The sequence below is a fragment of the Cherax quadricarinatus genome, chromosome 82 (genome assembly GCF_038502225.1).
Source record: "Cherax quadricarinatus isolate ZL_2023a chromosome 82, ASM3850222v1, whole genome shotgun sequence".
NCBI lineage: Eukaryota > Metazoa > Arthropoda > Malacostraca > Decapoda > Parastacidae > Cherax > Cherax quadricarinatus.
The window spans coordinates 3,684,139-3,708,657 of record NC_091373.1 but is presented as its reverse complement, the minus strand read 5'-3'; the positions used below and the strand labels follow the sequence as shown (position 1 = coordinate 3,708,657).

Below are 24,519 nucleotides of genomic sequence, written 5' to 3'. Positions count from 1 at the left end.
TCATAAGCACCCATAATTTAAGTGATAGTGACCAGGGCATTTTAATATTTATGGATAGAGCCAACTCAGTCATAATGCCCCTGAAGAACGGTAGGTAATAGGTATATATTAATGGTTTGTAAATCAGGCTTGATCCAAGAAGAATGTCTCCAACGCCTTGGATCAAGAACCTTTCGCCAGCATCAAGGCACGCCGCAATTAAAAGGGAGAAGCACGGAAACGAGGCACTTTAATTGTCAAGAAAAAAATTAGGGACTGATCGTAGCCATATTACCCACTTAGTGGAGCTTCTGGTCACAGAAGCTAAGTTCTGGACCACCCCTTACACATTTGTACCACACATTTATCCCCTTAACGGAGTGCCTTGATGCTAGTGCAGGGTTCTTGATCAAAGGCATTGGAGTTACTCTCCCACTGGATTAAACCTGATTACCTCCCAATTCCCTTGGTACTATGACTTCTACGAGTCCTAAATAATAATAAAAGTTTACGTACCTTCTTTGATAATATATATTAAGAGATGAAGTTACAACTATATTTGGATTTAAAGGTAGATAGACAAAGCACAAAAGGGCAGGGGGTAAGTTGCACCAGGTAACCTACGAAATGTGAAACTATTGCAAGGGATTTCCAACGAGTGGCTGCCGGAACTTACTGCTAACAAGTGGAAAGTCATGCACGTCGGGAAAGGAGAGAGATGACCGGAGTACATACTGGCAGGAAGGAATCTACAAACAATAAAGAACTGGTGATGGAGGTGTATATCACTGAACCTATCACCGGAGGAGCACATGAACCAACTTCGGCAGTATATGCAAGACTGCCAGCACGAAGGTTCCCTCGCCCCACCTGATCAAGTATGTTTAGAAGTTTAAAAAAAATGTCCAAAGGTTTGCAACCAGACTAGTTCAAAGCTAAATGGAAGTCACAACTGAGCCTAAAGAATGAACCTGAAGACTCAGGATGAGATGACTAAGGAATATATGATTACAACGTAAATAGAAGAAACTTCTGAGTACACGAGTAAAATGTGCCCCTCAGGAACAATGGAACAGATGCCAACAAAGATGCAGATGAAACACAAACGAGGATTTAATATAATTTTGTTTAACAAGTTCCTCTGGATGTCAGTAGTTAAAGCTGTTGAAGGTGTTCCACAAATAAGTATCCATGATACTTAAGCAATACATATTATATTCAAGAGAAAGCGCTAAGCTCGTATGGAGTAATTCAGTGCCCGGGGAATGGGGATAATAAAGTTTGATCCGAGTAAGAGAAAGCTAGCTTCAATTCTTTGGATCAAGAAACCTTCACCTGCATCACAGTAACTTCCCTTCTGACAGGGTAATCCATATCAAAATGTATGTACACTCACCGAAAGCGGAAGTAATTTCTGACGATCATCTGGCGATAGAACTTCAGGAAATCTACTAAGGAATCCGTGGTGCCCAGGTCCTTCTCCTGCACCCTCGGGGTAGCCACAGCGCTGCGAGCCTCCGCCATGATGTCCTGCGTGTAACACCAACCCCAATACTCTGGTGTGTACCGGTCACCACACACTACTGGCGACCTACTGCTGGTGACGCCGACGCATGTGGACCTGTGGCCCCCCACACCCTCCCTGGAGTCGACGCAGCTCCTCTCTACACTCTTACTGATGGCTTCTTCATTGACGTCCCTCCCCACCTCGCTGTTTGTGTTGTAGCCGCCTCTGCTGTTATAAACGCTGAGCACCTTATTCTTAAATAAAGTTATTCTGTAAATAAAGTTACTGTTTGCGTATTTGTTGCACTTACTGGATTCTGTATCACGGTAAAAGTGTTCCTTAACGTACGAACTATGTGCACTGTGTGTGTTAACTGCAGAGTTACAGTTAACTTTTCTGTCAACGTATGGGGGACAATCAGCCGTTCTGGAGTTTGAGGTAGCGATGGAGTCTCTACACCCGTCTTCTCGCAACAAATCTGTGAATGAGAGAGGAAAAAAATGGTTATAACTGACCATAACTTTTAAAGGGGTGGACCGGTAAGCCAGCGGAAGACCTCGGTCAGATGACCAAAAGCTCCAACGGCGGGTCATGTCCTGTTTCCTGACGAACCTTACCTAACCTAGAGATAAAAAAAAAGTTAGCTGTACCCGATTTGTTTCAATAAAAATGCTAAAAAGATATCAGCTAGAATTCTTGCCAGAGGGGAGTGGAGAAGCGATATATATCGCATACACACACGTACATAAATACATACACGTAGCGACCAGTGAAGAGGCGGGGCCAGGAGCTGAGTCTCGACCCCTGTAACCACAATTAGGCGAGTACACGTACATATATACACACTATATATATATATATATATATATATATATATATATATATATATATATATATATATATATATATATATATACACACACGTACATATATATACACACGTACACGTTCACACACACGTACGTACACGTTCACTCACACGTACATACATATACACTCGTACATATGCACACACACTCGTACATATGCACACACACACTCGTACATATGCACACACACACTCGTACATATGCACACACACACTCGTACATATGCACACACACACTCGTACATATGCACACACACACACTCGTACATATGCACACACACACACTCGTACATATGCGCACACACACACTCGTACATATGCGCACACACACACTCGTACATATGCGCACACACACACTCGTACATATGCGCGCACACACACACATATATATATATATATATATATATATATATATATATATATATATATATATATATATATATATATATATATATATATATATATATATATGGGAAACAGCCGACTTGTTGAAAAAAAATATATACCACACACACACACACACACACACACACACACACACACACACACAGTGATAGGTAGCTTTTTATCCGTTCATTTTTCAGGTTACGCACCTCGTCGAATCCTCTCTCCGGCAGAAGGCATTTTTCAAGTCAAGGAAGATTGACCGGCGTGACTCCTAATAATGGAATAGTGTAGTTAGTAATGTACTTAGTGCTTCTCGGGCGACGCACTCGACACCACCAAGTGTTTGTGGCTACGCGGCAACACCATCTACAATGTTTGGGACAATACAATGCACCACCACCAACAATGTTTGAGGCGACACGCGACACCCTCTCTAGTGTCTAGGGGCACAACACAACAGCACCTCCCAAGGTGCTTCTGACGATGCACTGCTTCACCAGCCACTGTACTTCTGGGGTAATATAGTGTAACATCAGCAACGATGCTTCTGAAACGACCAACACAAGGCAAGCCACTCACTTACCCAACGGTGCAAGCCCGTCGTCCACCAAGGTCGCCAGCTCCAGCTATGGTATTTACAAAGCACGCTCGCACACGGAAGTCTCAGTAGTAATAGACACTTAGTTTGCGAAGGACGCCGAGACTGGTAAACAGTGCCATACATGGTGAAGCGTATAAACTACAGATCTTTAAAAACTGGAATATCGTGATGCTGGCTAAGGGCTCCCGATCCGTATTATTATTATTATTACAATCAAGGGGGAAGCGCTAAACCCGGAGGATTATACAGCGCCTGGGGGGGGGGGATGTGGAAGGCATTCAGGCTTAATTTGGGGAACTGGAGCACAGATCCAATTCCCTAAATCAAGAGCCCCTCACCAACATCAAGGAACCTTCCTTGAGGGGTCCCGATCCGTAGAATTGGATTGTGCGCGCACACAGCTCGCACACCGTGATCCGGGGGTCGATCCCCGGTACGGGTGAAAACTTTAGGACTGTTACCTTAAGGCACCTGCTGTCCATGTTCACCTATCAGTAAAATAGGTACCCCTGTGTTAGTCGACTGGTGTGGGACGCATTCTGGGACAAAACTGACATTTGCCCGAAATGCTCTGCATAACAAGGGGGCTGTCCATATAGTATATAGTAATATGCCATTGATGTCAGCTAGGCCTGTATATTTTGTACATGTACTTGTTGAAATAACGTTTATTGTTATTATTATTATTATTATTATTAATTATTACTACCTTTCCCTTCCTCGGATAAAACTATTACCTCCCATTCTCCAGATGTACGACACCTACCGGCTCAGCGTTTAATCGTGAAAATAATAATGATTTATTATAATATATAAAACCTGCACTTAGATCGCTGTGGCTGTAACTCACCTGTACACGAACTTTAATACTAATTTTATACCATAACAGGAAATTAAACTGTGTATATCATTCGCGACCTAGCTGCCAGGGGGTGTGGACGTGCCTTATACCTCTCTGCTGACAGTCTAGCAAGCTATCCAGTGACGTCATGGTATTCAGCGTGAGGAGGCGGGTGAATACCGTTGGTATACAGCTTGTTCGGGGGGCGATTACGCCTGAGAATGAACAAGTTTTGCTACCTAAGATTATCCGTGACACTTATGGTATTGCGGACAAGGATTTGTACGGTGTGGCATTAAATGGCGCCTACCGGATATTTGTGAAACTACTCTACGAGCCAGTGTACGAGAAGCTGGTTGAGCAATTCCAAGATCTCTGCGTAGATGTGTCCCCTGACGTGCATGTGCGTATGGTGGATGTCTCTCGACAATATACGTGGGTGAAACTGCGCAATGTGCCCTTCGAGGCCGATGCAACGGATCTCCGCAGTGTTTTCAGAAGATACGGAGTGGTACACATCGCTAAACAAGGCAATAGGGTGGCTGGGGCGTATGCTGGTCTCCCAGACGGTTCATTTACCCTTAAGATGTCTCTACGCCAGGCCATACCATCGTATGTGTACCTTGATGACTTCCGCACACAGGTCATGGTGTCGTATGCTGGTCATCGACGGACGTGCCGCCTCTGCGGTGACTATGATCATATGGCAGCAGAGTGTGGGCAGCGAGGGCAGGCCAGAAGGCCGGCCGGTGGATCAACGAATGACGATGGGCAGGAGGCTCCCATACATGGACGAAAAGGAGATGGTGGGCACGGTCGGCTTTGGAGTGAGGAGATTGGGCCAGTGGTGGTGTCGAATCTGGAGCTGTCGTCTCTCGAGTCGCCTGCATCGCCGGTGGTACAGCAGGCTTCCGGGGAGGACCAGGTGACGGTGGAAGTGGAGGACTTGGATGCGACAATAGCGTCTGTTTTGCATACCATGTTCTCATCTACGGATGTGGTCTCCCCGGCTGTGCCGACAGCCAGTGCGGAGATCGTGTCCGTGGCAGTAGAGCAGCAGGAGGCGGTTGTTGGTGCTGGTGGGGCTGGCGGGGACGTGGTGACCCCTCGTCAGAAGGCTGAGACGAAGGTGGTGGTGGAGGTTCATCGTGTGGACGATCCAGTCACAAACATGGAGAAGGACGCTGGGACGAGGAAGAAGGCGGCGGCAATGTCGGACTCTGACGATGTCCTGACGCCGGCTCATCGAACAGGGAAGAAAGCATCGGTAGATGGGGGGCGGTGCGCTAGTGGAGGTGAGCAGCGACAGCAGGTGGTGCCAGGTGGCACGGGTGTCGTGCGTGGAGAGCGCGGCAAACGTGGCCCCAGGGCCCAAGTGGGCAAGCAAAAGTAGTAGTGGGGCAGCGAGGGAGGAAACCTTAGCCATTTGCGAGGGGGGGAGGGTTAGATAGGGGCGGGAATCATCGTGGAAGGTGTGATGAGGTCTGCTGCTTGATGGCAGCGCCGGTTAATAGCGTGTGTGTCTGGGAGCGTCAGACAGCGTGCGCCTTGAGGGGCATGTGCCCAGTGTTAAGATGAAAGTGACTTGATATGTGCTGTTCAGATGTCTGCAAATTGTGGAGTATGAGTAGTGTTAGGTTCTGTTTAGAGGTGTTGCTGCCTGCGCCTGTGTGCGCCTAAGGTACGCTGGTGTGGTTGAGGTGGCGTATGCTGCTGCTGTGTGTGTGAATCTTGGACTATTATGTTGTATAATATTATGGGGTGGGGTCTGTATGGTGGAGGTTTGAGGAGCATCCTTATGTTCTATGTCAAATATTGGGTATGTATTTTATACCTATGCATACACAATGTATAAAAACACTGGTAGTGTTAGTTGTGAGGGACCTGCTGCTATGAGGCCTCTTGTATGTACATGGATAGACCGTTTGTAATTACTTGAGGATATTTGCGAAATGGGTTGTGTATATACATGTCCTGTATCAATGTGTTACGATGTTATATTCTTTTTCTTTACTGTATAATTTGTATGTTTGGTTGGGAATAGGTTTGGGTGGGAAATGCAAAGGGGGGGGGGTTGAGGCTTTAAACACGTTTATGTTGGGGATAATTTTTAGGAATAGGTGTCTTTTCCTGTAGTGAATTACTTATGTGTGCTACATGTCTTATGTTGTAGCAATGTACTGTTTGTTGTGATATATATCTAAACCATGACTGTTGTTAGTACGCTGTTCAAGCGGTCTTGTGGTCGTTTAATACACTTTGTGGACAAGCATGACAACTGTTATATTAATGTATATATGTCAATATATCTAAGATTAATGCAGGTTGTTGTGGTAAACCTGTTTGATTTAGAATAGGGGGGTAAAGGTGGGGGGGGGTGTTGGAAGCCACACGGAGTTGTGTGTGGTTCATTAGGCGATGGAAGGTTATCACATCTGTTGCCGGATAGGTCTTGTATTATTTTTATTAACTGTTCTGTACTGTTTTAAATAAAATAAAAAAAAATTTATACCATAACAGGAAATTAAACTGTGTATATAAATATACACTACTTTCTTTCATTGTGAAGCCCTGAACCTGTGTGGGTCATTAAGCACGAGTGATAAACTCCATCGTTTGACCCCAATTTCATTAGAGCAAGAATAGTGGCCAGGTACGATCAGATTACAGATTGAATTACTGTCTTTAAAACTGTTTATGCAAAAAAGTGTGCAGGGTTTGCTGTAGTGAGCATGGGAGGATGAGCAGAGGGTACGCGTGAACTCTTCATCAAGCAGGTTATCATTACTTCCACGTCAGTTTAATTATATAAATATGTTACACACTGTATCAACACAATACCATGTTTCTAACATCTGTACATCATAAATTATCGTTAATGCCAGTTACACATGTCCAACATCTAGTAACGGGTTCACAATGCTGAGCTGCTGCCGAGTGTTGGTTCCCCTCAAGGTAGGTTCCTTGACGTTGGTGAGGGGCTCTTGATCTAGGGAATTGGATCTGTGATTCGGTTCCCTGAATTGAGCCTGAATACCTTCCATCCCTCCCACATGCGCTGTATAATACTACGGGTTTAGCGCTCCCCCATGATTATAATAGTGTGTGTTGGTTGTCCTAGTCGTTGTTGTGGCTCTTCCATGTACAGTAATTATCACTATCAGTAACTACCCATGTACAGTAACTAAAGTTCACCGCTGGTGTGCCCATTTAAAAAAAAAAGTGAAAGGGGGAGAACATATGTTAATAAGAGGAAGCGATAGAATAGATGGTGGTAGAAATAAGTGTAAAGGGATAGGGAACAGAGGTAACCTAATTTCGAATTTAACAGGACACAGAGGAGGAGGATCGGAGATAATATGAAAGCTGAAGCTTTAAAGATAATTCAGGATAGGGTGTGAAACTGTTCTAAGAGAAGCAGTCGGGTCACTTGCATCAGATATGGGAAGTTCCTCTAACCACGCCAGATATTGTACCAATTGATACCTGTTCCTGGTTGCCTGGTGAAGGTTCTAGGGTTCATCGGCCCCAGGCCCTGTTCCAGACCAAGCTTCTTGATGGCCTGAACATTTGGGTAATTGACACTATTATTATTATTATTAATTATTATTATAAAATTATAACATACATTATTATTATTATTATAATCAAAAAGAAGAAGCGCTAAGCCACAAGGACTATACAGCGCTGCAGGGCAGGAAGGAAGCGAGGGCATCAGGTGGCAAAAGGGAGATGGATGAGCAACAGGTTACGGATAACAGCGGGGCAGTGGATGGTGAAAGGGTAAAGGGCAGCAAGAGACTGAACCAGAAAGGGCTGAGGGGAGTGTGAAAAGTATCATCAGAGTTTGTGGAGTAAATCAGTCGTTGTCAAGAAGTCAATGAGAGAGTCAGGATTAAAGGAGGGTCCATCAGCAAGAAGGGAAGGTAAAGAGAGAGTAGGAGAACGAAGACGACGTTGGAGGTAAATTCTGCGTGCTCGTTGATAGAGAGGGCAGTCTAACAGAATGTGGCTAATCGATACTGGAACTTGACACTGCTCACAGAGAGGAACAGGGTGCCTCTCCATGAGATACCCATGAGTAAGACGAGTGTGGCCAATGCGAAGGCGGGAGAGAGTGGTCTCCCAACCTCGGCACTGATGACAAGAAGACGGCCAGTAACCTATGCTCGGTTTAATAGAATGAAGTTTGTTACCGAGCAGAGTTGACCAACGTTGTTGCCAACGGGTGCGAAGGTGGGTAGCTATTGCAGCAAAATAGTCTAGAAATGGAACACCTCGATAGGAAATTGGTAGGTCATATACTGCTGACCGCGCAGCAGTGTCTGCCTGTTCATTGCCCTGTACGTCGACATGACCAGGGACCCAACAAAAAACAATATCTTTATGTTTGGTAGAGATACGGCGTAGCCAAAGTTGGATACGGAGAACTAGGGGATGAGATGTATCAAATTTTCGTATAGCCTGTAGAGCACTAAGGGAGTCTGAGACTACTACAAATGATGACACAGGCATAGATGCGATACGAATAAGTGCTGCAAGAATGGCATACAGTTCAGCAGTAAAAATGCTAGCTGAAGATAGTAAATGCCCTCGTACGACGCTGTCCGGAAACACTGCTGCGAATCCGACGCCGTCTGAAGACTTAGAGCCATCTGTGTACACAGCGGTGGCATGAGAATGAGAGTGGAAGTGATCAAGAAAAAGAGAGCGGGAAGCCACCGTAGGCAGTTGAGCTTTCGAGCAAGGGAGTGAGAAAGAACAGACCCGAACAGCTGGAACTTCCCAGGGGGGTAGGGAAAAGTGAGATGCTACATGAACATATAAAGGTGGTAACTGAAGGGAAGACAAGAGTGAAAGCAGGCGAAGAGAAAAGGGACGGAGCAAACAGGGGCGGCGAATGAATAAAGAATGTCTACTAATATCGGTGACCATTCTATAAATGGAAGGATTGTGTAGATCGTGAGAGCGTACATAGTAACGAAGGCAATGGGCATCACGGCGATCAGACAAGGATGGAACATTTGCTTCTGTATAGAGGCTCTCAACAGGGGAAGAGCGAAAAGCACCAAGGCACAAACGTAAGCCTTGGTGATGGATAGAGTTAAGGCTAGAGAGAGTAGCAGGAGAGGCCGCGGAATAAATCTGGTCACCATAATCGAGTTTCGATAAAACGAGGGCTGAATGTAGGCGAAGCAGAGTTCGACGATCAGCTCCCCAGGAAAGATGAGCAAGGGTTTTAAGAAGGTTTAGCCGGCTGTGACAAGTTGCCTTCAGAGAGGTAATGTGAGGTTTCCAGGTTAACCGACGGTCAAAGAGAAGGCCTAGAAACCTGACTGTATCACGTTCGGGGATACGGGAGCCATAGAGATACAAAGGATGATCGGAGATAACAGAGCGTCTAGTGAAAGTAATTTGGTGAGTTTTGGTACTTGAAAATTTAAACCCATGTGTGGTGGCCCAAGTGGAAACACGGTCGACCGCATGCTGGAGAGAAACTGCAATAAGGTGACAGTCAGCGCCTGCACAAGCAATAGCGAAGTCATCAACATAGAGTGATGACCAAATATTGGGTGGAAGAACAGAGGCCAAATCATTTATAGCAAGGAGAAAAAGTGTTGTGCTTAGAACACATCCCTGAGGGACACCTTCAGCTTGGACGAAGTCCGGGGAAAGAACATTATTGACTCGAACACGGAAATGTCTGTCAGTTAAAAAGTTCTTAAGGAAGGATGGTAGATTGCCTCGGAGGCCTAAGGAATGGGCCTGGGCCAAAATATTATACCTCCAAGTTGTGTCATATGCCTTCTCAAGGTCAAAAAATATGGCAATAACTGAGTGATTATTCGCAAAGGCATTACGAACATACGTATCCAAGCGTAGTAAGGGGTCTATGGTAGAACGACCCTTACGAAAGCCATATTGACTAGCGGAGAGACTGTTGTGAGTCTCTAAATACCACATTAAACGTCGATTTACGAGGCGTTCCATCACTTTGCAAACTGCACTTGTAAGAGCGATGGGGCGATAGTGGGAGGCATCATGTCCTGTAGTACCCGGTTTGCGGAAAGGGAGAACAATGGCAGATTTCCACAGCTGGGGAAGAACTCCTTGTGCCCAAATAAGATTGAAGAGGTGTAAGAGGACTACAAGGGCTGACCGATGTAAATGTTGTAACATACGAATATGAATGTCATCAGGCCCAGCTGCCGATGATCGGCAAGCTGAGAGCGTTGCCTCCAGTTCTTGAAGTGTAAAAGGCACATTATACTGTTCTTCTCCGAGAGAAGAAAAGTCCAAGGGTACTAACTCTCTGGCAGACTTTGAGGAAAGAAACGAGGGGCATAGATGGAGCCCTCGGGAAATACGGACCAGATGTGTGCCAAGTTCAATGGCAACGTCGAGAGGGTTTGCTATATCAACACCAGTGACCCGTAGAACAGGAGCCGGGTCAGGAGAGTATTTACCACTCAATTTCCTCACTTTTTTCCAGACTGCACTCATAGAAGAAGCAGAGGTGATGGTGGAAACATAGTCTCGCCAACAAGTGCGTTTAGCTTCACGGATGACACGGCGAGCGATCGCACGCTTCTGCTTAAAATCAACAAGTCTCTCAGCGGTTCTATTGTACCGGTACCTGCCCCATGCAGCACGTTTCAAACGTACTGCACGAGCACAAGCAGGAGACCACCAAGGCACGCACTTCTGAGAATGCCTGCCTGAGGTGTGGGGTATAGAATGAGAAGCTGCGGTATAAACTGATGTCGAGAAGATGTGTAGGAGCTCATCAATGGAGGATGAAGAAGGAACCTCACTAAAAGCAGTGAGGTGTGAGTAAAGATCCCAATTTGCCCGATCAAATTGCCAGCGAGGGCTACGGGAAGGTGGTGAATAGGAAGGAGAAGTAAGAATGATCGGAAAATGATCGCTGTCATGTAAGTCTGGTAGAACAGACCAGGTGAAGTCTAGTGCTGTGGAGGAAGAGCAGACTGATAGATCGATGCAAGAGAGAGTATGAGTACGAGGATCAAAATGGGTGGGAGTACCCGTATTTAAAACATGGAGGGGGTGAGAGGCAAGAAAAGCCTCCAACTGAATGCCACGTGAGTCACAATGAGACCCCCCCCAGAGGAAATGGTGGGCATTAAAATCACCAAGTAACAGAAGTGGTGGTGGTAAGGATGAAACAAGAAAGGCAAAGTCTGGGATAGAAAATGCTCGAGAAGGAGAGAGATATAAAGAACATATTGTAAACCACTTATTCAAGTGGATACGGGCTGCAGTGTAATGCAGCGAGGTATGGACAAATAGTTGACAGTACGGAATATCATTGCGTAGAAGAAGGGCACTTTCATTAAAGGTCCCATCTGAGAAAGGATCCGAAGAATACAATAAATTATAGCCTGAGATAGGTTGGAAAACAGCCGAGTGTAATTTTGGTTCTTGTAAGCAAGCACCAACAGGGGAAAACCTGGAAAGCAACATCTGAAGCTCACCCCGATTACCCCTGAGGCCGCGGATATTCCACTGTAAATAGGCCATGATTGGCGATGAAGAAAATATCAGGAATCTGTAGGTAAAGGCACCTACGGACTAGAGGGGTTAGAAAAGTCAACGTGTGGTGGCATTGGAAGATGTTCAAGTAGCGAAGGAACGGAGCGTTGCGAAGAATGGGGTTGTGAAGATGGAGGAGAGGGAAGAGAAGGAACAGGAAGTGAATCAGTGTCCATTGAAGGTTTAGTCTCTGCAATATATTCTGAAATGGCTTCAAGTGTTTCTGAATTCAAAGATGTATGGGAAACCATATTGGAGATAGGAGGAGGAGGGTGAGTAAAGATTGGGACAGTAATGGACTGTACCAAAGTAGAGGGGGAGGGAAAAGTGTAAGGGACTGGAGATGAAGTGTGGGGGGGGACAGAAGAGGTAGAAACCTGGGAGGTGACAGAAGAGGGAGAAACTTGGGAGGGGACGGGGGTGGAAGGCATAGTACGAGGAGGAGGGTGAATCTCCACACTTGTAATAGAGCCAGAGAGAGGGGAAGAACTAGGTACAGAGACTGGAAAGGTAACGTGTGGAGGTGGAAGAAGGGAAGGAAGGGGCAAAGAAGATTTGAGCAATGTGGATTTTTTGGACTTCTGAGTAGAGGGGCGATTGGTATTAGGTGTCGTACGAGGTCTTGTCGATACTGGGGCTTGTGAGGAAGGACGCGAAGATGTGAGAACAGACTGAGTTGTAGTCGGGACGTCAGAGCCAAGGACAGCAAAAGGATTAGATGCCGTAATGGCTATGGGAGGGGTAACAACAGAGGAGGCTGCAGAAGATGGGACCCCAGAAGTGGGGGGATGTTTGGAAACACGAGAATAAGAAACACGGGGTAGTCTCCCTTGGAGGCGGAGATGAGTAACTGCCATAGCATAAGGGAGACCTTCTGCCTCTTTGAGGCAACGGATTTCACGTTCATTTAAGTAGACCTGGCAACGGCGGGAGTACGAAGGGTGAGCTTCATTACAATTAAGGCAAGATGGAGGTTGACTGCAAGATGTATTAGAATGGTTGTCGGCACCACAGACTGGGCATTCGGCCATAGATCTGCAATATTTCGCTGGGTGACCAAAACGCCAGCAATTTCTACATTGTTGCGGTGTAGGTATCACCTTTCGAACTTGTAACCGATGTCCCGCGACATATACAGAGGACGGGAGTTCTCGGCTGTCAAAAGTTAAACGAGCCACATTGCAAGGGTAACGTCTCCGCCCCCGGGCAGGAAGGACATAAGTGTCTACTTTGAGGATTGGGAGATCCTGGAGTTCCAGCTGTTCAAAAATGTCATTGCCACATGACTGGAAATTCTGTTGGACTATGGTATGGGGCAGAATGACAGTACCACTACAAGAATTGAGAGAAAGATGTTTTTCAATAGTGATAGGAGTAGTATCGATATTCGAAAGGAGAGAAAGATCATGAGCTTGGGTAGCATTCTGGACAGTGACGATGCGCGTACCGCTCTTGAGAGCGTGAAATGAAATATCTCTGCCAACATGACGCAGGAGCGCTTTGGCAATACTATGGTCAGAAAGGTAGGCAGAAGAAGAAGTTGGTCTTAAAGTAAAGAATTTAGTCCATTGTGTGGTCCGAAACTGAGCGTGGAGAGGGAGTGCTTGACGTGTCGGTCGTTTCCGAGTAGAATGGGAAGGTAACGACGGAGCATCATCAGGAGATTGACGTTGGCGTTTAGGAGTAGGACCGGAGTTGGTCCGGCATGAAATGGGTGGGCGATTCGAAAATTGCCGTACCGTAGAGGGAGAAGCCGGAAGCATAGTCAAAGGAGAGCGGAGTTCAGACAAATCGAAGGAGTCAGTCGAAGCCCCGGTACCTGAAGCGGGTGAGGAAACAGCACCAGCAAGAGGTACAGGGGCATCAGGAGTGTCCGAAGAGTGGTCTAAACACAAGGCAGGGTCAGAATGGGGTGCGGTATCAAGAAGGGGCCCGGGGGTAGTGGTTTCATGGACTAGGGCTGCCATGGTTAGGTTACTCCTTTGCTTTTTGTTTTTAAGAAAAAAAAAGAAAGAAGAAAAGAAAATAAAAACAAAAAAAAGAATAAAAAAAGGGGGGAGCGGGGAGGAATAGTTCCCAGGAGGAATGAAAGGGCTGGAAATCTCCCTCCGCGCCCAAGAGGACTCGACACCGCTAGTAGCGCAGATGCAGCATGGAACCCGTGCCATACCCTACCCTTCATGCCAGTAAACCAGCAATCCGGGATAGCAACCTCACATCTGCCGAGCTACCTCGGTGGACAAAAGAGAGGGCGGCCGGATATCCGCCACAAAGCATACCTCCTTCAGCCACCACCCCCGGAATCCGAAAGGTGGCTTCCAGAGATACACCCGTCGCCCAAAAGACACCCAAAGCTACTCCGGGATACCGGAGAGGGATCGGGACATCCCTAGGCAATCCAGATTCCACGGCAAACTACGCCACCGCCAAGAAACCTCAACGGAATGGGATCGACCCCGGTGTCCTTTCCCCTACCTAGGAACTAGCACGCCTGTGGGAGAAATCACGAAGGCTAAAAAGAGGAAGGGCAAAAGGGAGGGGTGAGGAGGAGGAGGAGGAATGGAAAAAGGGGAGGATGGGGAGGATGGGATAGGGGAGGGGAGAATGGGGGGTAATTAGGTTCGGTCTGAGGAAGAAGACCGACAGGGCTAATTCCTCAGACCAAGAGCCTCTTCACCACGCCAAGGAGCCCCCCTTGAAGAGGAATTATAACATACAGAAAGAACACGCTATTAGCTAAGACTCAGATTGCGATTACATTGACCGAGAAAGTCAATGTAATCGCAATCTGAGTCCTAGCTAATAGCGTGTTTTCTGTATACGTTATAATTTTACAATAATAATAATAATAATAATAATAATAATAATAATAATAGAGGGAGGGGGTAAAGGTGGTTTTGTGGGCGAGGGGCTTGGACTTCCAGCAAGTGTGCGTGAGCGTGTTAGGAGTGATTGGAGACGAATGGCATTTGGGACCTAACGAGCTGTTGGAGTGTGAACAGGGTAATATTTAGTAAAGGGATTCATGGAAACAGGTTATTTTTATATAGCCGGACTCGAGTCCTGGAAATGGGAAGTACAATGCCTGCACTTTAAAGGAGAGGTTCGGGATATTGGCAGTTTGGATAGATATGGTGTGTATCTTTATACGTATATGCTTATAAACTGTTGTATTCTGAGCACCTCTGCAAAAACAGTGATTGTGTGTGAGTGAGATGAAAGTGCTGAATGATGAAAGTATTTTCTTTTTTGGGGATTTTCTTTCTTTTTGGGTCACCCTGCCTCGGTGGGAGACGGCCGACTTGTTACAAATAATAATAATAATAATAATTCAGCATACAATATACAAAGGTGAATGACATTTGGGTGTCCATGCAGAAAGCCCCCAATATTAACTTAAGATTAATAAGGCAATAATAATAATATGAGTAATTTTATACATACAGTCACTTGGGTGAGTTTAAGATAAATTTAGCCTTTAGGAGTAACAATGAATACAAGTTAATTGAATATCCTATTAGTTCATGCTATATGGCTTTTATCAAGTTTAACTTATAAGGAATTACAGGCTTGATTAACAACAAAGGGAACGATCATCTTTTTAATGTTTGGGAGGATCGCAGATACTGAGAGTAATATTACATTGTTTTATACGTGTTCTTGACATTGAGAAAATGGAAACGTAGTGTTCATATATTTAGAGGATGCTGGGATATAAGGTATTTTTTTTAACGCATTTCTGAAAACGCTAGCTGAGACAGTGGCTCTGGAGATTTCAGGCAGCGTTTTCCAGATTTTGGGCCTTTATATACATTGAATTTCTGGAGATTTAGCCGGACACGGGAAATGCGAGATTTTTTGCTTAGTATTATGTCCATGGGTCCTGTTACAACTATCAAGAAAGTATTTCAGGTCGGGATTAATATTAGAATTTATTGTTCTGCAAATGTAGGATGCACAGCAGTAAGAGTGAATATTTTGAATAGTAAGTAGGTTTAGGTCTTTGAATAACTGGGGACGGGTTGGGGGGAAGAGGTAGAGGGTTGTCTGGCAGTGAACTGTATGATCATTCGTACTGCAGCTTTTTGTTGGGTTATTATTAGCTTTTTCTCCGGTAACCCTCCCATCACAAAAATGTTTCAAGTGGTAGAGTGTTAAATTTCATTCCTATCTACTGTGTGTAGGCCAAGATTGTAATTCGCGTTTAAACAAACATCAGTAATATTTTAATCCCTAAATAAACAAACATGTAGTCCTTCATATATACCCTGTCCTGACAACTTAAAACACTGACCGCAGCAACGACCACTACCTTCGAACAAGTGTGGCGAGGTTTTGTTTTGAGTATACTTTTATACATTTTAATCCATACAACAGTACTTACACATTTATATTGCATTTTAATGTACGTGACATTTTACAAGGTTACAATGAAGAAATGTTTACTCAAAAACACTCATCACGCAGAATAGGTTCTAGCGCCTTACCTCCTTTACCAATTTTTGTTAGTTATTCCTTTATCCACCTGTTCATTATTTCTTGTACCCCTATCTGCTCTGTTGTGTGGATCAATCTCTTATGAGGTATGGAAATATTTTGTTATTAAACAGGAATATGCATTTCACCAATAAATCCATGTTGGTTTCCCGAAACCGTCATCACATTTCTAGGTGCTCCACCAACCTACTTCTATGATCTAGTACCTAGGAGAATACAGGCAAACATATCTGTGATACGGCCTTATGTAGTGAAATTATATTTAGAGTTAATAATTCAGGACTTATGGATAAAGATACTTGTGTACAGCTTAGGGTATTTACTAAAAGATAAAATTTTCCCACGAGTAGTCTCTAGTCCTAATACCGAGTGAGACAAGAAACAAGCAAAAATACCAGATAAGCGAGAAGGGGGCGACTGTAGTAGCAAAGTTATGAGTAGTAAGTGGGTATCACGTGACGGCCGTCTCCAATACTGACAGAATCCTAAAGACTTCGGATATACATGGTGGTACTGTCGAACTTTTGTGGAATTGTGTTGTCACTATTTCATCCCACAAAAGTCTGGTAGGATGGGTATGGGGTATATAATAAACCAATCAAACTAACCAGGCTGCCTCACGCACTGCCCATTTGAAGAGGCATCACACCCGCTAGCCTGTCCCTAGATAAGAATGCCCAACATAAACCAACGGCACTGCCCCTTCTCCCTCTCACCCAGTTGTGTCCCGCCCTGGTGGTCTCCTATTACAGGTCATGCCCCAGGAAGAAAGCCCTAGGTGCCCAGTCATTGCTTTAGCACTACCTTAGAGGTCCTGTCCCATCAATACTTCTAAAATGTCCTTCCACGCTCCATCGCTTGTCTGGCAGAGCCAACACATACACAGTGCCTCTGAACACTGGCACCCTCAGCCCCACTTCCACCGTCCAACTCAGAGTGCAGTGCCACGCAGCATTCCCACTTCTCCACACATTATTATTATTATTATATACCAGGACGTTTTAGATATCAAAAATCTTGACAAACCAATACGTAGGTTTGGTGTTGAGAATATAAACTATAGTAAGTAATGTGGTTCAACTGTAAGTAAAGACGAGTGTAATAAACCCCCAAGTAGCGTCAGTGAAGCAAGAACTTTTAGTAACTATGTATAGGTTGAATGGGAACATGAGTGGGTGTGGTTGGAAGTGTGAACTGAATCTTCCTAGCATGGGCCAGTAGGCCTACAAGTACGTGTTCCACTTACGTTACAATCTTGCGCTATTAAAGGCGAGCTATGGTTTAGTTTTTTTATACACGAATCACAAGTAGAAATAATACAGTATATACACCTCGTTCAGACTCCTTTATTTTCTCAAGTTTAGGAGTACCGTGGGAATTTATTTTCTTCAAGACAAGTCCGGGGGTCGATCCCCGGTACGGATGAAAACATTAGTACGTGTTTCCTTAAGGCACATACTGTCCATGCTCATACAATAAGTATCAGGGGGCCCAAGATTGTTCAACTGTCTCCCAGCATACATAAGGGAAATTACGAACAGACCCCTAGCTGGGTTCAAGAGGGAGCAGGACAGGCACCTCAAGTCAGTACCTGATCAGCCGGGCTATGGTTCGTACGTCAATTTGCATGCGGCTGGCAGTAACAGCCTGATTGATCAGGCCATGATTACTGTGAGGCCTGGTCATGGACCGGTTTGCGAGGGTGTTAACCACCAAAACACCTTCTAGGTATACATATAATGTGGAGTATCAATTTTTGATGCTACTCTTGTAAACCTTGTTATTTCTATTTCTCATATTAGATTGTTGTAAATAAAGGTCGATTAGCTCCAAATGTGTGCTCATACCCAGTTCTAATAAATAAGAACATAAGAACATAAGAATGTAGGAACACTGCAGAAGGCCTACTGGCCCATACGAGGCAGGTCCTTATCAAGTCACTAAAATCTTAATATTTTGTGCTTCTTCCATCCCAGAAATCCTATTCTACCTAGACAACTTAAGATGAGATAATGCAATGACCCATTATGAAACTGATTTTTTTTTACCGAGTTAACAACCTATCAACCCCACACAGATCATTCAAGAGTAGACTGCATGTAACCTTTACACCACCAGTCAATTATACTTTAATCTCTAAAATAAGGATTAAACTCTCAGCCAATGAAGGCACAAAGAAACGCCTCTGTGTATGTAACCTTACCAAGAGAATAGTAGTTTCTGAAACTTCAGGAACTACTATCTGGGTGATAACTTTCAGGCTGTAAGTTATCACCCTGATGGAATTACTACTGCAATTAACCCTTTGACTGTCGCAACCCCAAATCCTGAGGTGTCTCCTGGTGTCGCAAAATTTAAAAAAAAAATTATTTTTTCGTATGAAATGATAGAGAATCTTTTCCCGATTGTAAAGAAACCAAAAAAAAACGAAATTTGATGGAAAACTGACGGAATTACGCTCTCGCGAAGTTAGCGACTTCGGCGATATTTAAAAATCTGCAATTTCGCCCACTTTGAGCCCTATTTTCGGCTAATTCCGTTATTCCAGTCAACCAAACTCATAACTATTTCTTCAGAACTCTATTTTTTCTATCGACTGAGCACAAGAAACTGCCCATTTACCGATTTCAGCTACCCAATAACATGGTCAGAAATTTGCAATTTGGCCAATTTCACGAAAATTAAAATATACGACAATTTCAAAATAAGGTCCAGAATGAACAATGCAGACATTCCTGGCTCTAAAATAACATTTTCTTTGTTCATCAGTCATGTCTCCAGGTCCCTGTGATATTACTCTTGCTTTTTATTTTGAAATTTTATTCAAACAAAAAATAGAAGATTTACTGTTATGCAGACTACTGCAATACTGTAATAATTGTAAAAATTACATCAACCCATTCATGACTGCATATTAGAATGGCTATTTGGACATTTATTGAACAATGACATCATTTGTTTACTTTTGAACATCGGCAAAAATCAAACATTTCCTGTACTTTGTGCTCCATTTCCAGGTTCTTTTTATAGTAAAATTAATCAAAATCACCATTTCTATAATATAGTTTCCATTCTATCAAATGAGACCACGAAAACGAGAATACAACCACAAATACTATACGAAAATAGACCACAAAGTCGGCATTTTAATTAAAAAAAAACGGTCGGGTTTTTTTTTTTTTCTCATTATGCACTGCGTGCTCCAGGATTTTTTTCATGTGGTGCACACTGACCACACAGACCCATTCTCTCACATGTGGGCCTACTAGCTTTCTCCTGCCTGATTTGAAGCCGCTAGAATTTATGAGTATATATACGTTAAACACGGTACCTTGCAAACGTATATATACGGCCGCGACAGTCAAAGGGTTAAATAAAGAACCGTGATATGTTCAGAGACCAGTCAAACTTTATATAGGAAATCTATATACAATCTTACAGTAGTATAAATTTGTACGTACAATGGTTCTGAGGGCACAAAAATGTTGCAAGCATACATTAATTGGTACATTATATAGATTAACCTTGGATAAGCTAATAATGATCGACTTATTTTGTCTTTCTGATCAATACTTAACTTACCATTCCTAGCCATTGTTGTTTTTTGCTCCCTCCTCCCTACAGATTGTCATTCCTTCCATCTTGTAACTTTCCTCTTTAATTTATTGTACTATGCGATTCTGAGCATTTTAGTTACGTACTTAGAAGAGACACTGCAAAAACTGTAGTTATTTAAAAATATAACTATCAAAATTAGGTACAGTACACTTTTTACATGGTTTCAGCAAGAATCGCATTGACCTAACACCAATCACACTGGATAATTTGTCAAACGTTATCACTCAGGATGGATTTTAAATAAGGCAATGAAACCTGCCTGCCTGAGATGAACTTCAGTAGAGTAATAAGAATATTATCAAGCATTTCATCATGGGTTCAGTTTCAGCAGTTCAATTTTATTAACATTAGATTTATAAAGGTTTCACTTACAAATAAATTACCACCTCCCATTCCCAGCATTAAATAGTAATGTATACATCTTGTACGTTTGCCCAATTACACCACACTTATCTAGGAATGAATTTATCTTCAATTATAACTGAAAAAATTCCCAATTCATTTACCCTTTTTTTTTACCCTAATCTGTACTCATTTCACCAATTTATAACAAATTATCTGTAGGTAGACACCATAATAAATAACATTCCAAATATGTATTACAGAGCACCATTGATGTCAGTTTCACTGGAAAAGAGACATTACGTAAACGGTATTTTAGAACATTACTTCACAAACTCTGAATATTTAAACATGTGTGCCTATGGGTAACTATTTTACCCCAAAATTTACACTTCCATCTGTTAACTGCCATTATAATGTGCAAAACATTACTTCAATCAACAAACTATGCATACTATAAGCTGGATACCAAAAAATAAGGAAAAAGTGGAATGTCAGCCAAGCCCAGCAATTTTATTTTACACCAGTCCAATAAGCAAGGAAAAAATGAGGGGTAGAATCTACCTTATTAAAAGAAATCAACCAGAAGCCCATCAAATCCCAGTATCCCTGCCAACACCATGAATTGTGCTAGCCTTCCCAGGAACCACTCCTTACCCTTCCCAGGGCTGTAACAACTTTGATGACACCCCAGGAATTACCCGAGCAAAATTAATCAAAACTTAGCACGTTTCAACATGGAGCATCAACAATACTAATATCACTTAATTAACAATGGGCTGGCAATCTCCAGTAATACTTCAGTCATAAAACCCATCCAATTTCCTTCAGGTGATGCAGCCACCACAGCACAGCATTTCACAGGAACACCAGATGTATACCAATCACTTAACTCCCCAGTATGCACATTTAGACGAAGGGTAAGATCAAAGTTATTCATGAAAAAAAATATGGAAGTGGAATGCTGGGTTTAACAGGTTAATACCTGGGATGAGGAGGGAAAGAAGCCCTCCCCCCATCCTCCTGAGAGAGAGAGAGAGAGCCACTCGAACCATGCCACCCAGCTTCAAGACGATAGGGGCCATGCTACAGGTAATTATGAGACTTTGTATAACACATGTACGTATTTCCCTACTGGTCGAGTGGGGAGGAAATGACTTTCACTACTTCCACTTTGGAATTTGAAATATGCCCATGTTGTGCTAGATATAGCTGCAAATTAACCATTTTTCCTGTAGGCTATGCAAGGAAAATATTAGCTTGTCAAATCAATCAGCTGAAAACATTTACTGTGTGCCATTCAGTAAATAACCAGTTTTAAGCCAGGAAATCAGTTATAACATGTCAATTCTGAGTCTAGAAACTCTTATGGTTATCTGCCGAGGTATTTTTATTTTTACAATTAAGCTCATACTATAATCAATATTTCCACTAAACCCCTACCTGACTGGATTAGCAGTGGTAAGAGTGAACAAGAAATAATGCATCTAAGTTAAGATTCAGTGAATCAAGGCTCAAACTGAACACACTAAACATGCTGTACCTAGGAAAATATCACTGAACAGATATAAGATGACAACCTGGTAATGGAACAAAATACTGGCAGCAGCTGCAGTAGCAGGCAGAGAATGCAAAGTATGCCATGAAAGAAGTTTTGAAGAGTAGTTAGCCCTGACTGAAGTGAAACGTCTAGGACTAGGAAAGACCACATGGAAGGTAAGATACAGCAGATCAAAGGAGGGTTTCACAGTGTGAAGAACCAAATTTCTGGCAAACCAGCAAAAATTAGGACAGAAGCCCAAGGGACAAATCTGGATGATTTGTACCTCTTGGGATTTTGGCACCACCAGGCATATAAGTAAAGAATGACCACTAGCTAGCCAGGTACTTTTACAGACGGATCGCCTGCTTGGTCAACCGGGACCATGGATCTAGGCAAGACTGCTCACGATGCAAAGGATATCCTGCTAAGTGAAATATTGTACCTAGAAGCCAGAGCTTTATTGATACTACTACTCTAGAGATTCACTGCACAGAGTGCAGGCTAGTGGAGTTACTAGTTGACACACCCTAGTCTTCTTGTATGTGTACATTAATCTATAAAGTTGTAGTGCTTTCGATACAACCATTCATCTTGGTTAAGTAATGTCTCATTACGGATCACCACTTGAGACTTACTACTGACTACTTACTGCTGTGACAAGCCAAGTTAACCACTGTATTAAGACAAGGTCTCTTAAGTGCACATATTTATTTATTTATAAATTTTAGCATACATACAGAGGTACAAAAAAAAATACAGGTACGAGCAGCATGCCAAAGCCACTAATATGCATAGCATTACGGGCTGGCTTAAAATTAACTTAAGATTAACTAAGCAATGATGAAATCAGTGATAAGACATTATTGTAAACAGATAACTATAAAATACAAATGAGTATTACAAAGACAGGTCATATGGTTGCATGCATTGCTGTTCATTCAGTAGAATGGAGTATTCTGTTAGGTAGTGTATTTAAAAAAAAAAAAAAAAAAAAATAACAAAGTTAGGTTTAACATTTGTGTGATATAATTGTGAGTAACATTTAGGATATACAATTTATATGGTTCAGTTATTCAGTATTTATGTGGTTTTGAGTGAGTAAGTGAACTTTGAGAAGAGACTTGAATTTATAAACAGGTAGTGTTTCTTTTATATTTACAGGTAATGAATTCCAGATTTTAGGGCCTTTTATGTGCATTGAGTTTTTGCATAGCGTGAGATGGACACGAGGAACATCAAAGAGTGATCTGTGCCTTGTATTATGGTCATGTGTTCTGTTGAGGTTGGCAAGGAGATGTTTGAGGGGAGGGTTAATATCAGAGTTAAGTGTTCTATGTATGTAATAAGTGCAATAATAAGTATGGATGTTTTGTATGGTGAGTAGGTTGAGTGTTTTGAATATTGGTGGAGTGTGCTGCCTGTAGTGAGAATTTGTTATTCTAACTGCAGCCTTTTGTTGGGTAATTAGTGGTCTGAGATGGTTAGTTGTTGTTGAGCCCCATGCACAAATTCCATAGGTGAGATAGGGGTAAATAAGAGTGATAAAGGGCCAGGAGGGCTGACTGTGGAACATAGTACCGTATCTTCGATAATATGCCTACAGTCTTGGAAATTTTCTTAGAAATTTGTTGTATATGTGTATGAAATTTGAGTCTATTATCGAGGTGGATTCCTAAGAATTTTCCCTCTGTTAGCTTTGTGATAGGTGATCCGTTTATCATTATGTTAAGAGGTACATCTGTAGCTCTGCTACCAAACTGAATGAAGTAGGTTTTGTCAATGTTTAGTGTAAGTTTGTTAGTCCTCATCCAGGTAGATATTTTCTGTAATTCGGTGTTTACAGTATTGGCTAGCATGACTGGGCTCGGGTGAGAGAAGACGCATGTGGTGTCATCTGCAAAAAGTGTGGGTTTGAGTAATTGCGAAGCATTTGGTAGGTCATTTATGTATAGGAGAAAGAGAAGAGGGCCAAGGACACTTCCCTGTGGGACACCAACTGTAATTGGTTGTGCTGAAGAGCTTGCCCCATTTGCGTACACATATTGGCTTCTGTTGCTGAGGTAAGACTTGAGGTAGTTGAGGGAGTGCCCTCTAATACCATAGTGTGACAATTTTACGTGGAGCAAGTCATGGTCAACTGTATCAAAAGCTTTACGTAAGTCAATGAAGATCCCCAGTGGGACTTCTTTTTCCTCTATTGCAGTGTATATATGTTCTAGCATGTGTATAATAGCATCATTAGTATTTTTATTAGGCCTGAATCCAAATTGGCAGGGGTTGAGAATGTTATGGGAGATAAGGTAGGAGTAGATTCGTTTATGAATTAATTTTTCGAAGATTTTTGAGAGAGGGTGTAAATTGGATATTGGCCTATAGTTATTCAACTCTGTTTGGTCTCCTCCTTTATGGATCGGGGTGACCCTTGCTATTTTGAGAACTGTAGGGAAGGTGGAGGATTCAATGGATTTGTTAAAGAGTGTTGCAATGATTGGTGATAGTACTTGTGACGCTTTTTTGTATATAAAGGGTGGTAAGGTATTTAAATCTCCTGCCTTGTTTTTCAGTGCGTTGATAATAAGGGAGACTTCGTATGGGTTAGTCGGAGCTAGGAACAATGTGTTCGGGTAGTTGCCAGTGAGGTAGTCATTTGGTGGGGTGTCTGAGCTAGGAATATTATTGGCAAGGTTTTGACCTTTAGTGGAGAAGAAATCATTGAGTGTTTGCTGTTTCTGTTGGTGGGAGTTGGGGTTCATCAGATTTTGCTAATTTTATTTCGCTATGT

The 24,519-nt window shown here is 43.0% G+C and overlaps 1 protein-coding gene across 2 annotated transcripts in view; it reads right to left on the bottom strand.

Moving 5' to 3' along the window:
* LOC128702879 (carnitine O-palmitoyltransferase 1, liver isoform) overlaps nt 1-24,519 on the bottom strand; it is a 115,461-nt gene that overhangs the window by 81,475 nt on the left and 9,467 nt on the right. Inside the window, exons 1-2 of one of the 2 annotated variants that reach the window (XM_070102527.1) lie at nt 2,948-3,106; nt 1,376-1,964 (exon numbers count right to left, since the gene is read on the bottom strand). In XM_070102527.1, the coding sequence (XP_069958628.1) occupies nt 1,376-1,964; nt 2,948-2,978 (620 nt within the window). In that variant the 5' untranslated portion in view covers nt 2,979-3,106. Of the gene's footprint in view, nt 1-1,375; nt 1,965-2,947; nt 3,107-24,519 lie in introns of those variants that run through there. The other variant, XM_070102528.1, reaches the window with a different exon arrangement.